General features: G+C 35.6%; 1 protein-coding gene across 1 annotated transcript; it reads right to left on the bottom strand.

Moving 5' to 3' along the window:
* Positions 1 to 2,720: 2,720 nt before the first annotated feature.
* On the bottom strand, positions 2,721 to 4,516 carry LOC139889201 (ubiquitin carboxyl-terminal hydrolase 8-like). Its single transcript, XM_071872165.1, has 3 exons — positions 4,358 to 4,516; positions 4,130 to 4,275; positions 2,721 to 3,399 (listed from the first exon to the last, which is right to left on the bottom strand). Exons 1-3 carry the CDS (start codon positions 4,514 to 4,516, stop codon positions 2,721 to 2,723), a joined length of 984 nt encoding a protein of 327 aa, XP_071728266.1.
* Positions 4,517 to 14,992: the final 10,476 nt, after the last annotated feature.

Here is a 14,992-nt window from a genome sequence, read left to right as displayed (position 1 = left end):
CCCCAAATGAAGTCAACCCAGCATCCGGGTCATGGTCAAGGTTTTTTCCTGAAGGTTCTGATAGCTTTCATCATGACGATGATTGTGAAATTGGGGATGAGGTTTTTGTACCCAGTAGTCGAAACGGTCGAAACGGTGATCGATCTGATTCAGGCAATTCGTCGAACAGGTGGGGTGCACGTGAATATTTTGTAGGTCAGAATAATCTTGGGTCGGTTAACGTTGATGCCGGAGAAAACGATGTTGTCGAGGTCAACGATGAAGAATCAAGTCTTCAACTTTGTTGGGATGACTTTCATTTAGAGGATGATGATGATAACGTAACGGTGAACGAAAACGAAGATTGCGAATGGGAAGAAGTTGATGATGACGATGCATCCGTTATACCGATGATCCCGAACGGTATCGAAGAATCGCGTGATGATCATGATCATGATCATGTTCGTGATATGTTAGAATGGGAGGTATTGTTAAATGCTCATAATCCCGAACCAAATCTAGATTTGGAAGATGCTTACGAGTATAACTACACCGAATACGTGATGTTTTTCGGGCAGCTTGCAGATAGTGACGTGTCATCGATGGGTAGGCCGCCTGCTTCAAAAGCGGTTGTCGAGAATTTGTTGACTGTGCTTATGACTAAAGAAGACGTTGAAAGGGATAATACGATTTGTGCTGTTTGTAAAGATGAAGTTGAAGTTGGAGAAATGGTAAAACAGCTTCCTTGTAGTCATCGTTATCATGGTGATTGCATTGTGCCGTGGTTGAGTATTAGGAACACGTGCCCTGTTTGTCGTTATGAGCTGCCAACTGATGATGTTGAGTACGAACGTAGCAAGGCTGAAAGGGTTATTCGCGCTTTATAAAAAGGTAAATAAAAGGTTAGGTATTGATTTTTGAAGTTTTAGGGTATAAGCTTGTGATATATAGATACAGTTTGAGTTGAGCAGGATACGATGTTGTTGATTTTGTATGTTTTTGATTTGGAATAATATGATATGATTGCTAAGTTTTTTGGTATAATACCTTGAGTTCGTTTGTGTTTGAAATATTAATGATTGTTAAGATTTTAAAGGGTTGAAGTGATTACTTCATAGGCTGACAATTAGTTTTGGGTTCGGGTTTATATATATCACAATTCGAACCATTTAGTTAATGTTAGTGAAAACTTCAAGCGTAACTCGGACATGCTTATTAAATGGATATTTTCTAATGACAACCCTCTTAGGGTTAGGGTTGTAGTTAACACACTGTTGTACACCCGAATTACTCTAATAATTAACTGCTATGTACAACACTTTTAAGTGTGTTAACGACAGCCTTTAGAGCTGTCTCTAGAAAAATCCTTATAAAGACGTAAACATTTGTAATCACAAAATTTTTGGATTGAAATCTTAAACGCGGTGGTGGGTTAAAAACAGGTTAGGAAGCTCGACCTTAACTCAGCCCATTTATTAAACGGGTTAGCTGTATCAACCCATTTACCCAAATCTAACCCAGTCATTCAGGCTGTCGAACTTTGTGTCGTTTCAGGAATTGACTCCAACTTAACCCAGTTATTTCAGTGTTAACATATTTGTTAATTGGTACAGAACATGAAACAATTCAAGTCCCTGGTTTGATTGATTCAGGTTTATGTTTCTGATGTCAAACAGCTAACCCTGAGACTAATATAGAAGTCGTTATTACACGAAACATGTGTAGTCATATATTCAAGTAATGAAGTTAGGAATCAACAAAATGCTAATAGGGTGTCAATAGCCACACATGGAATTAGACACCGATGAATAGTTGACTTACTCTGTCTACAAACAAGTATATTGTGCTATGAAAGCATACTAACGGAGTCATACATGATACACATATATCTATATATCTTCGGCTACATCCAAATCAATCACGTTGGAAATCGATGTTTGGTATGTATTCAATGATGTAGAATAAAAGTTTAGTTGCAACATACAAAGTTGTGATGACTAAAAATAGTGAAAAGTACAGGAAAAGGCCTTTCGTTAGTTTTTTTTTTTTACTGTAATACTTTTGGCTCGATTCGTTTTCAACTGTGAAGATGTCGAGGGCACTTAAGTTTTTGTAGGTTGCCACAACGACAATACTCCATAACGCATAGCAAGTCGAAAGTTTTATATGTATTGACAATCGATGCTTACAAGTAGGTCTTCATTTCCGGACAACATATCCTAAAAGACAAATACCCAATTGTGCGTATTGTCTGTCTGCATACGGACACTGCTTATTGTCTGTTTGCATATGGACACAGTTTGCACTAAAATCCATACAACATGATCATCTGAACAAATCCGATCAGATGAAACACGATCATCTCATCTGTATGCTGCATACAACACGATCATCTGAACTAATTTGATTTCATCGTTCTCAATCTTAAGTTCTTAACTACTCCTTATGTATCAGATCAAATATTACCTTTTTGCTCTAGCATTTTCAAAGACTTTTACCAACACTGAAAGTGATTAAAAAGCTCCTAAAAACCAAGTTTCATAGCTTAATTAAATCCACCATTTTAAAAGTTGGAAATAAATAACTTGTCTTTCACTAGTCACAAGATGAAACACGCACCACAATATAACATAACACACCAACAACGATAGTCTAAATTAGTATGCACAACTAGAGCCATACATATACTTTATACTAATTACTTTACATGAAGATCATGCACTCTTTTTAGTACCTAACTTTTAGCTCCAACGAGAATCTGGATGAGACGGGTCATTTTCATAAGGATCATCATCGTCACATACATAAGGATCATCATCATCATCATCATCATCATCATCATCATCTTCATCTTCATCATCCTCATCCTCGTCATCGTCATCGTCATCGTCATCGTCGTCGTCGTCATCGTCATCGTCGTCATCATCATCATCATCATCATCATCATCTTCATCATCATCTTCATCATCATCTTCATCATCATCATGACAATCATCATCTTCATCTTCATCTTCATTTGTTGTGCTCTTCTTACTCTTTAGGTTTAGTAACATGGCTTCAGGCCCCACCGGTCCGTCCTTGGTCAAAATCTCAACACATTCACCCGTTTTAGGTAATCGCCTAGGAACTGTAGTATCATATCGTTTCAACATTTCACGAGACCACGTAACAAACACAAAGTTTACACAGGATTTCGAGATTGATAATTCTTCATCCATCATAATCTGGGATCCTTTTGAGCCATGGCAGTCGTTTGTCAAATGAAATTCAAAGCTTCCTTTTACAGTCCCTGGATTACGAAACGGTTGGAGTAACTTGAGAAATCTCTTATGTATCTCGAAACCGTTGCTACTATCAGGAATCCTGGTTACTAGAGGAATCCAAAACTTCAATTGTGGTGTAGACACTGGTCTGGTTGATCTGAATTAAATAACTCTATTAATGAGGCTATACACGTAAATTTACACACAGTAAAAAGTTCAATTCAATCAAATTAACAAGACTAATCTATACTATAATGCTTAGTCAGGATTTGGTCCAGTTATATGATACAACAGATATATCTTTCTTTACTAGTTTATATTAATAATGAAGATTAATTGATTTGAAGTTAGAGCAATAGAGCACCAAAGCAGTTTGTATACTTGAGTACCCATTCCATTCGTTGCCTTCTTCTATCCAACATGACCCGACCCGTAAGGGTGTTCAATATTTTATTTCAAATCGTTTAAACTAAAAACCAAATCGAATTTAAAACGAACCGAATATGAATTCAGTTTTCAGGTGGTTTCGGTTCGATTTTCAAATGTGAATTCGGATCGGTTTTAGTTTTCAAATTCTGTTAAACCGAAAACCGAATTCAATACCGAATTTGACCGATAATACATTAAGTTATTAATTTACTTGCACCAATAATCAATTTAAAAAATTAAAATTGGAAATCAAAGTCAATTTTTATGTTTATTTTGATTTTTATTAAATTATAATTTTTTCGGTTTTAACCTAAACTGAACCGAATTCAAATTCGGTTTTTGGTTCGTTTTTGAAATTGAATTCGGTTTGGTCCAAAATTTTCAAAACCGAAAAAAACGAACCGATGAACACCTCTACCGACCCGACCAAATAAGAGATGAGAAAAATAAATGCTTACTCGTCATAACAATGTGTAAATACAACCAAGGGCAATGAATCCTCATCCTTAAGTAGCCTGTAAGCAACAAGCACATCATCATCCCTGACCATGTCTAATGTGAACTCTAATTCATCCAAGAAGTGAATCAAGATGTTGCGGTATATCTACACACAAAAATCATAAACTTGTCACACAAGGAAACATCCATAAGCTCGAAAAAAGGGTTATTGCTAGTTTGCTACATACCTCAGCCACCAATATAGTTTCATGATCTCTTAAAGAACAAGCAGTACTCAAAGCGCTAATAAGATCCTTAAATTTTCCTTTTTTTGGAACAGCAACGGTGACATAAGTCGGTAAGGTTGACCCGTCAGTGCTGAAAACCGTTACTTTCATAATTCTCATCGTTGTTGAATGTTGAAGGTTAATTAGGGCAAAGAAAAGCACGAGAAGCGGGGATCAAATCTAGCAGAACGCCTGTCTCATGCAAATAAGGTGGAGATAATAGAGCGGCTTGTTGATGCTTACCCCACTTATATAATTTAAGTTCATTAATACGGAGTCATATATTTGGCCCAATATATGTGGCCCAATAATACTAAAAGTGGATGCTTACATATTTTAATTTTGATTAATATATAATATATGTGGCCCAATATTACTGAAATTGATGAGATGTAAAAGTTTCTATTTTATTTTTTAAAATAACTTAATCACATTATAATAGATTCGAAGATCGAGAAGTATAGTCGATATAAACAAAGTTCGAAGTACCATAGTTTTATGTGTTCCTACATGTTTATCATATATATCTGTATTTTATATGTATAATAGAATAGATATGTTATACGTGTTTATATATATTACAGGGGCGGTTGTGTGAAGGGTTAAGGTGGGTCAGTTGACCCCTGTTAATGCGGAATTGGGAATCGATGGCTAAATAAATGAACAAAATAAATAAGATAGGATATGAACTTGACACTTCACATGCAAGCCACAAAAGGCGACAGCCTCACTTTTTTTTCTTTTTTTTATTAATTCTCAAAACAAAACTAAACATTAAAATAAAACAAAGATATGTTTATATACTAGGCAAATATTACGGATAACTTCATAATTTAGGAACTAACTAACATATGGATAATGATAAAATAAAGATATAGATAATGATGTAGAAGTCCAAGTTCTCATCCAACTCCAAGGTAACTTTTTTCTTTATTTCCTGTGAAACTTTCAAGCCCCATAATTCGATCCATATATTCACCCAAATAACTAGTGAGCCCAATTTTAACATTTCCATTAATTAATCCTGCATCATCTCCCCTTCATCGAAAAGACACGTCCTCGAGTCTACAACATTAATGATCGCAACGTCCATCTGATCCACAAGAACTACACAAATTTTGTTGAACTCGCTTTTTAACACGTTTATCAAATTTACATAACATTTTCGCAAGAGGAAATTTTAACAACTTCATTGGACACGTTCGTGTCTTTATTAATGACCGGAGTGCCAAATTCAACAATTTCATATGTGATGTCAATATTACCAGCATCATTGCAATTCATAAAATCTGCATCCTTTTCACAATCCGTATCATTGATAGGATCCTCACCATCCGTATCATAGATGGGTTCATAATCTTCATCCACAATTAGTTCTGGAACGTATTCCAGATTAAAAAGTTTTTCAACCTTCATACCAATGGTACGAAAGGATCATCATGATGGTCCTCTCTGAATCCGCTCGGCGCATCGGCGAATGGATTCATACTTTTTCACCGGTTCTCAGTTTGATACGAAGCATAGCGTTCATCATGTTTATGATGCCGTCCCCGTTCTAATTTTGCTATTCTTCGTTTCAAACGCTCGATTTCAGCATCTCGCGGATCAATATAACTGCCTCGTTCGGCGTATCTGCTATAGTCACCTCGGTAGCTGTTGTTAGCCATGCCTGGAATCTGATACCACATAATGCGGAATTGGGGATCGGTGGCTAAATAAATGAACAAGATAAATAAGATAGGATATGAACTTGACACTTCACGTATGCAAGCCACAAAAGGCGACGGCCTCACTTTTTTTTTTTTTTTTTTTTATTAATTCTCAAAACAAAACAAAACTTTAAAATAAAACAAAGATGTGTTTATATACTAGGCAAATATTACGGATAACTTCATAATTTAGGAACTAACAAACATATGGATAATGATAAAATAAAGATGTAGAAGTCTAAGTTCTCATCCAACTCCAACTCGGTAATTTTTTTCTTTATTCCCTATGAAACTTTCAAGCCCAAGTTTTAGTGTTAAAATTAATTAATCCTGCATCACTCCCACCAAGTTTTAGTGTTAAAATTTTTAATTTTTTAATTTGATTCAGGTTCAAAAAGCCCATGACTATAAAAAAAATTAGAGTGATAACCCTTAGTACATTTTAGGCGCAAAAACAAATACTCAACTTTTTATCTCCCGGAAGCAACAACTCACATATCTTACAACTACTAGGGCATGATTAAATGGGTTGTATGTTTGTTAGCTTTGTTGTCGCATGATCGATACTGTTAACATCATTCTCCCTGCTTGTATTCTAAGTTCTATTGCTCCTCATAATATTCTTAATTTGTTTCATAGTTGCACATATTGTTGCAAAACACCCCGTCTCGAGCCGTTGCGGCGCCCGTTTCGACGGTTTGGTGACTAGCCCGTCCCGTCTCGAAGAAAACCGTCTATGTAACGACCCAACCCGTTATCCAGCCGAATACGCAAAATAATTTTTTTTTTATAACAGAAGGGTGCGCGGCGCGCAACCCTTGCTGTGCGCGGCGCGCACATAGCCCATAAGGTTCTGTCCGGATTTTCCAAATTTTGATTAAAGATCTCCCACTTCCCGACACTTTTAGACGAAACGGTTTTCACAACACATTATAATAAGTAAAACTAACACGTTCCAATAATAAAATGAGTTTTACGACACCGGGCCCACATCAGCCGTTTTACGACTTCCATACAAAATACAAGTTTTCGATCACATGATTTTAACACAAAATAAAGACCGAGCATGGCGATTGGGGATACGCTACCCAATCCTAACCAATCCAAAAGCACGCCTTCTAAAGCAACCTACGCGAGTCCACTAGTTCCCACGCTTACCCGAGCCACCGCCTCCATGCAAATCTATAAAAATGTAAACAACGAGAGGGTAAGCTAACGCTTAGTGAGTGAGAATATACTATATACATATATATGCATAAAATGGACACGCCACACAAATAGTCAATTAACACATACCGGAGCATCCAAGTATAAGGCAAGCTAAACTAAGCATACCGTACGAGCGCTATACAACAAACTAAGAAGCCAACAAAGTAAGTTCACCAACGACTATATGAACGACACCAACAAGCTACATCCGGAGGGTTAGCTACATCACAACGATACAACGATATATATATAACAATAAAGCGTACAAAGCCCAAGGTTAACCCCTTAACCCAATACCAAAGTCAATTACCACAATGAAGATTGGCCGAACTACACGAGCCATTGTAAATCCACATCCACACGAGACTACTATCTTCATTACCACAACAATATCGAGTTTGGCCGAACTACACAAGCTGTAAGTAACTAGAGGGGGGGTGAATAGTTACTTAGTCGATTTTTAAAAAAATTCTTTGGCATTTTGTTGAACTTGAACTTGATATAGTGTGATTTGAAATGTTTGTTCTCTAACAATGCTAGCAATACAAATATATGTTAAATTGTAAATAAAAAATAAGGGAAGAGAGAACAAACACAACGATTTATAGTGGTTCGGGAAGATGTTAACTAATCTTCCTTAATCCACTCCTCAATTCTACGAATTGAGATTTTTCTTCACTATGATACTCCAAACTTGGTGGAGTGTCCGAATACAACACTAGTACTTCGATAAGCCACACCTTGTGAACTCTTACGTCCCTTCGAAGACTTCACAAACACCTATAGCTCTTACCACAAGATCCTAATGAACTTATCCTAGTGAAAACACAACTATCCTCTAGATCCCTTTAAGAAGATAGTTTACAAGTAAACTTACAACTTTAAGCATACAAGTACTCTTGCTAGAATCACTTTAAAAGATTACAAATTAAGTATAAGAATGATATCAGTAAGTATGAGAAAATATGAGTGCAAGAGGTGAGTCTTCAAATACTTCAAGGCTTGGCTTTTATAGGAAAGAGAAATCTGCCTGGAAGTCATACGGCTCACTGCACGGTCGACCGTGGTTAGACCGTGTACTCCTGACATCTGATTCTTAAGGCCGTTTTTGTCCTTTGAAATTTGTCAATTTCCCTTGTTGAATAGCTGCAACTAGTGGCCAATTACTTCTGAAATTATCCTCATTACCCTTTATGTTTTGGACATAAGCTTGGAGATTGACATGTCCTCTAAAGAAGAAAGTCTTCAATTTTTGACCATTTGTCATTGATTACCAAAAGAGGTAATTGCAGATTTTTGTCTATTGAAAAACCATTAACTTTCAAAATCTTCATCTACCTTTCTTAATCACTTGTCATTTAGCTTATGGGAATTTCTTGCCCTTTAGAACATTGTTACAACTTAAATGAACTAGTTTGAATCTAGTTTGTATATGATGATTCTTGTTACATCTTGAGCTAATTACATTTTCATACAAATAATGATACATAGAACTAATGGGAGAGCAACTCTTTAGTTGGGACTTTAATGACCATTATTAGTATGTTTAGATGATACTATGTATTGGGGTAAAGAGATATGACACTTGAGTGTTTTAGCCTAAATCAAGCTTAAAGTGTCATTAAGATGTCATTAGGTGTGATTAGTGAAAATTAACATCTTTTGGTTCAAAACTCTTTTTAGATCAAAGAGGGCAACTATTATAAGCATGTTAAAAAAGGTTTTGTAAATTATAGATGCTGGGAACTAGTCAAACTTTATTTGGTCAAGATTGGTAACAGAGAAAACTGCGGTCGGGCTGCGGTCGTCCGTGAGGTCAGTCGTGGGTTTGCAGTTTTAGAAAAGCTTGAACTCGTTGGTGCAGGACACATACGGTTGATGTCGACCGCCGTGTAGCATTTTTCCCAAGATGATTTCTTAAGTATTGGTCTTTTGCTAGAGATAGTTTATGCTCATGAACTCATGTCGTCCTACATATGATTTAACTACTTAGTTCTTGTGTGTCATCATCAAAACAAAATGATTAACTTTTGAATATTATGCTTTGAATCTTAACCAACATTCTCCCCCTTTTTGATGATGACAAACATATGAGTAAGTGTTAACTATGTAGGTCGACATAAGTGTTAACATCACTTACCATACACTTTCTCCCCTTTTTGTCGAAGCAAAAAGGTTAGTCCCACGTGGAACTAAGCGCGCCCTAGAGTAATTCTCCCCCTTAAATTGTACACACTTATCAATTGTTCTTGTTAATAAAATGGCTCCCCCTTGAACCAATAGTAGACATAAAAAGTAACAAACATGATAAGCATAGCAAGTGCATTACAATAATTAATTCATAACAAGCGTTAATCCTAGGACAAGTGTTGTTTCTACCCACCCTTATAATTGTTCTTAACCAACATTAAGTTCTTTTAAGGATAAATTCCATTGGTGCTAAACGCATCCGAGATTGTCGAGCTTTCATTGTCGGACGAGAGAATTATCACTTGATGAGCCTCCCAATAAGTAATAGTAATTATTGACACGGGTTGAGGGACATGAGAAGCGTTGATGGCATTAACGAATCGAAAAAGTCAATTAAGATGATTTGAATACGAAAGTGGACGAGTTCCTAGTTCTCGAAGGTAACCCATTCTTTGAGTAGTGAGATAAGTAAGATTTATGGGTTCTTGAGTGAGAAGTGACCACATGACAACGACTTCGGTTCCGGAGATGTGAGTGGCGGTAGGTTCCCGACAATAGACATTGTTCCGAATGACATTAAGAATAAGTTGAAGATCATGGCGGATGTCGTCATCTTGAATGCGAAGCCGTTGGTTGAGGTTTCGTTGTACTCCCGGAGTGGTGATGAGATCTAAGATGGGTTGCAACGGAAACGTAGGATTGAGTGATCTTAGATCGGTTGAAGGAGTATAGAAGGAACGCCCATTCGAAGGAATTGCCATAACGGTTCCAAATTGTTCAAGGGACCAAGTGTAAGGTGTATTAAAAAGTCGAAATGCCACTTGATCGTGGTTGGAAACATCAAGATTAGCATAGAATTCCCTAATGAGAGTTGGATAAATGGTTTCATCAAGCTCAAGAAATGAGAAACAATTGTTATGGGTAAAAAGTTGAGTTAGCTCGGGAAACTCGGTATGATGAACAACACGCTCCTCATGAAGTATTCTAGTCTCCATGTGTTGCCTATTGTTCGTGATACGTTGATTTCTCGTGTTGGTCATTTCCTAGAAAAACCACTATTATGACTCATTTGATAAAAAAAACTTTTTACAACAATTTTACTCATATATTTAAGTAATTTATGCAAGAAATAAGTGTTCCTATGATTTTAGAAAGAATATAATCACTTTGGTAAAATTTGAAGTAAGTTTTAGGTGTTTACCTTGAATAGATTTGAAAGAGTATGGACCACTTTTTGAAGAATACTTGAAGGTAGGACAAAAGTAAAACCAGAAATTCAGTGGTTAGGGTTTAAGGAAGAGATGTGGTTGGTGAAAAAGTTGTTTGGATATTAAAGGAGTTGCATAAAAGACAAAGAAATTCGTCAGACATCAGACGGCTCTCATCATGGTCGATCGTGGTTCGACCGTGCGTGATCAGGATCAAATTTTACGGAGTATGTTCCATCATTCTCAACCCATTCCTAAGCAAGTTAAAGGTTTCCTTTTTAAGGGGCTTAGTTAATATGTTAGCTATGTTTTCAGCAAATTCTACCTTATCTATCACAATATTATCGTTTTGTACGTGGTCACGAAGGAAATGGTGCCTAATGTCTATGTGTTTAGTCCTAGAGTGTAATATTTGATTTTTCGATAGGTCTATAGCACTTTTATTATCACAACATATGGGTATTTCAGATGAGATGATACCGTAATCGAGGAAGGTTTGCTTCATCCATAGCACTTGTGCGCACGCTCTTCCCATCGCTACATATTCGGCTTCGGTGGTAGACAATGCGACGGATGTTTGCTTCTTTGAGAACCATGACGTTAAGCAAAGCCCTACGAACGCGCATACTCCACTTGTGCTTTTTCTATCAATCATTGATCCACCATGATCGGAATCCGCAAAGCACATAATATCAATCCCGGTAAACTTTGGATACCATAACCCAAGATGCATTGTTCCTTTTAAGTATCTAAAGATCCTTTTAACGGCCTCTACGTGCGACGTCTTTGGATTCTCTTGAAATCTTGCACATACGCACATGCTAAACATGATGTCGGGCCGACTTGCCGTTAAAAAAAGAAGGGATCCAATCATTCCCCTATATTTAGTACTATCAAATGGTTCTCCTTCTCCTTCTAAAGTAAGTTTCACATTTGTTGCCATCGGAGTCGCCATTGGTTTCGAGTTCTCCTTTCCGGATTTCTTGAGCATTTCATGAACGTATCTTTGTTGATTGATGAATGTTCCGTCTTCTAGTTGCTTGATTTGTAGTCCAAGAAAAAAAAAAGAACTTGAGTTCACCCATCATGCTCATTTCAAACTCATCATGCATTAACTTATAAAACTCATTGCTAAGAGACTCATTAGTAGATCCAAATACAATATCATCAACATATATTTAAATTATGACTAAATCCTTTTCATGCCTTTTGATAAAGAGTGTATTATCAATTTTTCCCATTTCAAACCCATTATTTATTAAGAATGTTCTAAGTCTTTCATACCATGCTCTAGGGGCTTGTTTAAGTCTATAGAGAGCCTTTTTAAGTTTATAAACATGATAAGGTTTTTCGAAATCTTCAAACCCCGGAGGTTGTGATTCATAAACTTCTTCATTTATTACACCATTTAAAAAGGCACTTTTGACATCCATTTGATAGAGTTTGAAATTATGAGCACATGCATATGCAAGAAGTATTCTTATTGACTCTAGCCTAGCGACGAGAGCAAATGTTTCATCTTAATTAATTCCCTCTTGTTGGCTATATCCTTGTGCAACTAGTCTAGCTTTGTTTCTAACTACTTTGCCATCCTCATCTAGTTTATTTCTATAGACCCATTTTGTACCTATGATGTTGCTTTCACTCGGTAAAGGAACCAAATCCCATACATCACTTCTTTGGAATTGATTTAATTCCTCTGGCATAGCTTCTATCCAACTTTCATCTAATAGGGCTTCCTTAATATTTTTGGGTTCTATTTGTGAAATAAAAGCATAGTTGGCAATTAGGTTAAATACTTGTGACCTAGTGGTTCTAGTGTTGATGTCTCCTATGACTTGGTCTATAGGATGATCTTTTATATGTTAAATATCTATTGAGGATGCTAAGTTATCATTACTTGGTTTCAAATGAGATCCGTCCTCATTTGTGTCATTGAACTCGACTTGAGTTGGCATCATTTTCTATAGCATCTTGTTCGATCACCTCATCATCCTCTAAAGGTTTAGTCTTAGGTGGTGGAGGAGTTTCATCAAAGGTGACATCTAGAGATTCTTCTATGACATTTGTATATTTATTTAAAACCCTATATGCCTTATTTTCTAACGAATATCCTAAGAATACTCCTTCGTAAGCTTTAGGCTCAAACTTTGTAAGATATTCCTTTTTGTTTAGGATAAAGCATTTGCACCCGAATACTCTAAGATGACTTACGGTTGGTTTTCTACCATTTAAAATTTCATAAGGTGTTTTATCCATTGATGGCCTAATTAAGACTCTATTTTGAATGTAGGTGGAGGTGGCAACGGCTTCACTCCAAAAATTTTGAGGTATTGATTGTTCATTTAACATAGTTCGACTCATTTCTTGAAGAGTTCGGTTTTTCCTTTCAACAACCCCATTGGATTGAGGTGTGCGAGGAGCCGAGAAGTTATGAGTAATACCATTTAAATCACAAAAGACTCCAAATTGAGCATCATTATCAAATTCTCTACCATGATCCGTTCTTATTGTTACTATAGTACAACCAAGCAAGTTTTGTATCTTAGTAGCAAAAATTATAAATCTTTCGCATGCTTCATTTTTATGTTTTAGAAATAGTGTCCATGTATATCTTGAAAAATCATCTACTATTACTAAAGTATAAAAATTTCCTCCATAACTTTGAACGACCGATGGCCCAAATAAGTCCATGTGCAAAAGTTCTAAACATCTTTTAGTAGAAATGAAATTCTTAGGTTTATGACTTGTATGAACTTGTTTTCCTACTTTGCATGCATCACAAAAATGGCTTTCATATTTTAATTTAGGCAAGTCTCTAACTATATCTTTTGAGGATATGTTATGAATTAGTTTCATGTTAGCATGCCCTAATCTCCTATGCCACAATGTAGTAGTATCATGTATAGATGTGAGACAAATATCTACATGCTTAAAGTCGTCCAATTTGCATGTATAAAGACCTTTCTTCCTAATTCCATTTATGACACTTTTACCATCTTTTATTATGTGTGATGAATTTTTAGTAAATGTCATGTTATATCCTTTGTCACATATTCTTCCTACACTTAGCAAGTTAAAACTTAAGTTTTTAATGTGCAACACAATATCAAGTGTAATCTTTTGATTAGTAATGTTACCTTTACCGATGATTTTTCCTTTCACATCGCCACCAAATATTACATCACCTCCATTATGCTCCGAATACTTTGTGAAGAATTCTTTGTTACCCATCATGTGTGTTGTACATCCGCTATCAATTATCCATTCCTCATTTTGTACAACTGATGTGCGTAGAGGTGTATACGAAATAGTTATATATTTGTTATGAAAAACTATTAAATACGATACAATTTTACACAAGTTATTTATTTATTTATAGAGTGGATAACCTTGCTACAACACTTATAGGCAGTGTACCTAATCGTACAGTAGTGTAGTTTCTAGTAAGTCCGGTTCGTTCCACAGGGATCTAGCCAAGTTTAACGCTATATTTTTAAAACTATATTTGTAAAAATATAAATATATATATATATAAGTAATATTATTATTATAAAAGGGGGTTTTTACCTTTTAATGACCGGTTTGTCGATTTTAAAACTTTAGTCGCAGTTAAAACCTAATGTAAAATATTAAAAATAAAAATAACTTAATTTAAAGCGTAAAGTAAATGACAATAATTAAATTGCGATAATTAAAATGCGATAAATAAAATGACAATAAATAAGATTGCGATAATTAAAAAAAATACGATAATTAAAAGTGCAATTAAATAAAATGACAGTAAATAAAAATGCGATAAAATATGAAATAAAGGAATTATGCTTATTTAAACTTCCGTAATCATAATGTTTGACGTGTTGATTTTAGTTTATTACCATGGGTTAATTGTCCTTTGTCCTGGATTATTCAATATGTCCATCTGGTTTTTGTCCATAACAGTCCATCAGTCATAAATATAAAGTGCGAGTGTCCTCGTCAAATTATCCTTATATCCGAAGTCAAATATTCCAACTAATTGGGGACTTAAACTATAATTACACCAATTTTCCTTGTATGTAATTCACCCCTGTTTTAATAAGGCCATTGACTATTAATCCATTCCCGTGTCCGGTTAAATGAACGATTATTAGTACTTATAAATATCCCGCCCATCGTGTCCGATCGAGTGTATATGGTTATTTATAGGTACGTCCAATTGTAAATCTTTATATTAAATTAATGAACTATCATTCAATTAAACAAATATAAAGCCCATTAATAGCCCATAGTCTAATTTC

This window comes from Rutidosis leptorrhynchoides, chromosome 2 (genome assembly GCF_046630445.1).
Source record: "Rutidosis leptorrhynchoides isolate AG116_Rl617_1_P2 chromosome 2, CSIRO_AGI_Rlap_v1, whole genome shotgun sequence".
NCBI classification, from domain to species: domain Eukaryota; kingdom Viridiplantae; phylum Streptophyta; class Magnoliopsida; order Asterales; family Asteraceae; genus Rutidosis; species Rutidosis leptorrhynchoides.
This window is presented reverse-complemented; position numbering and strand designations above follow the sequence as displayed.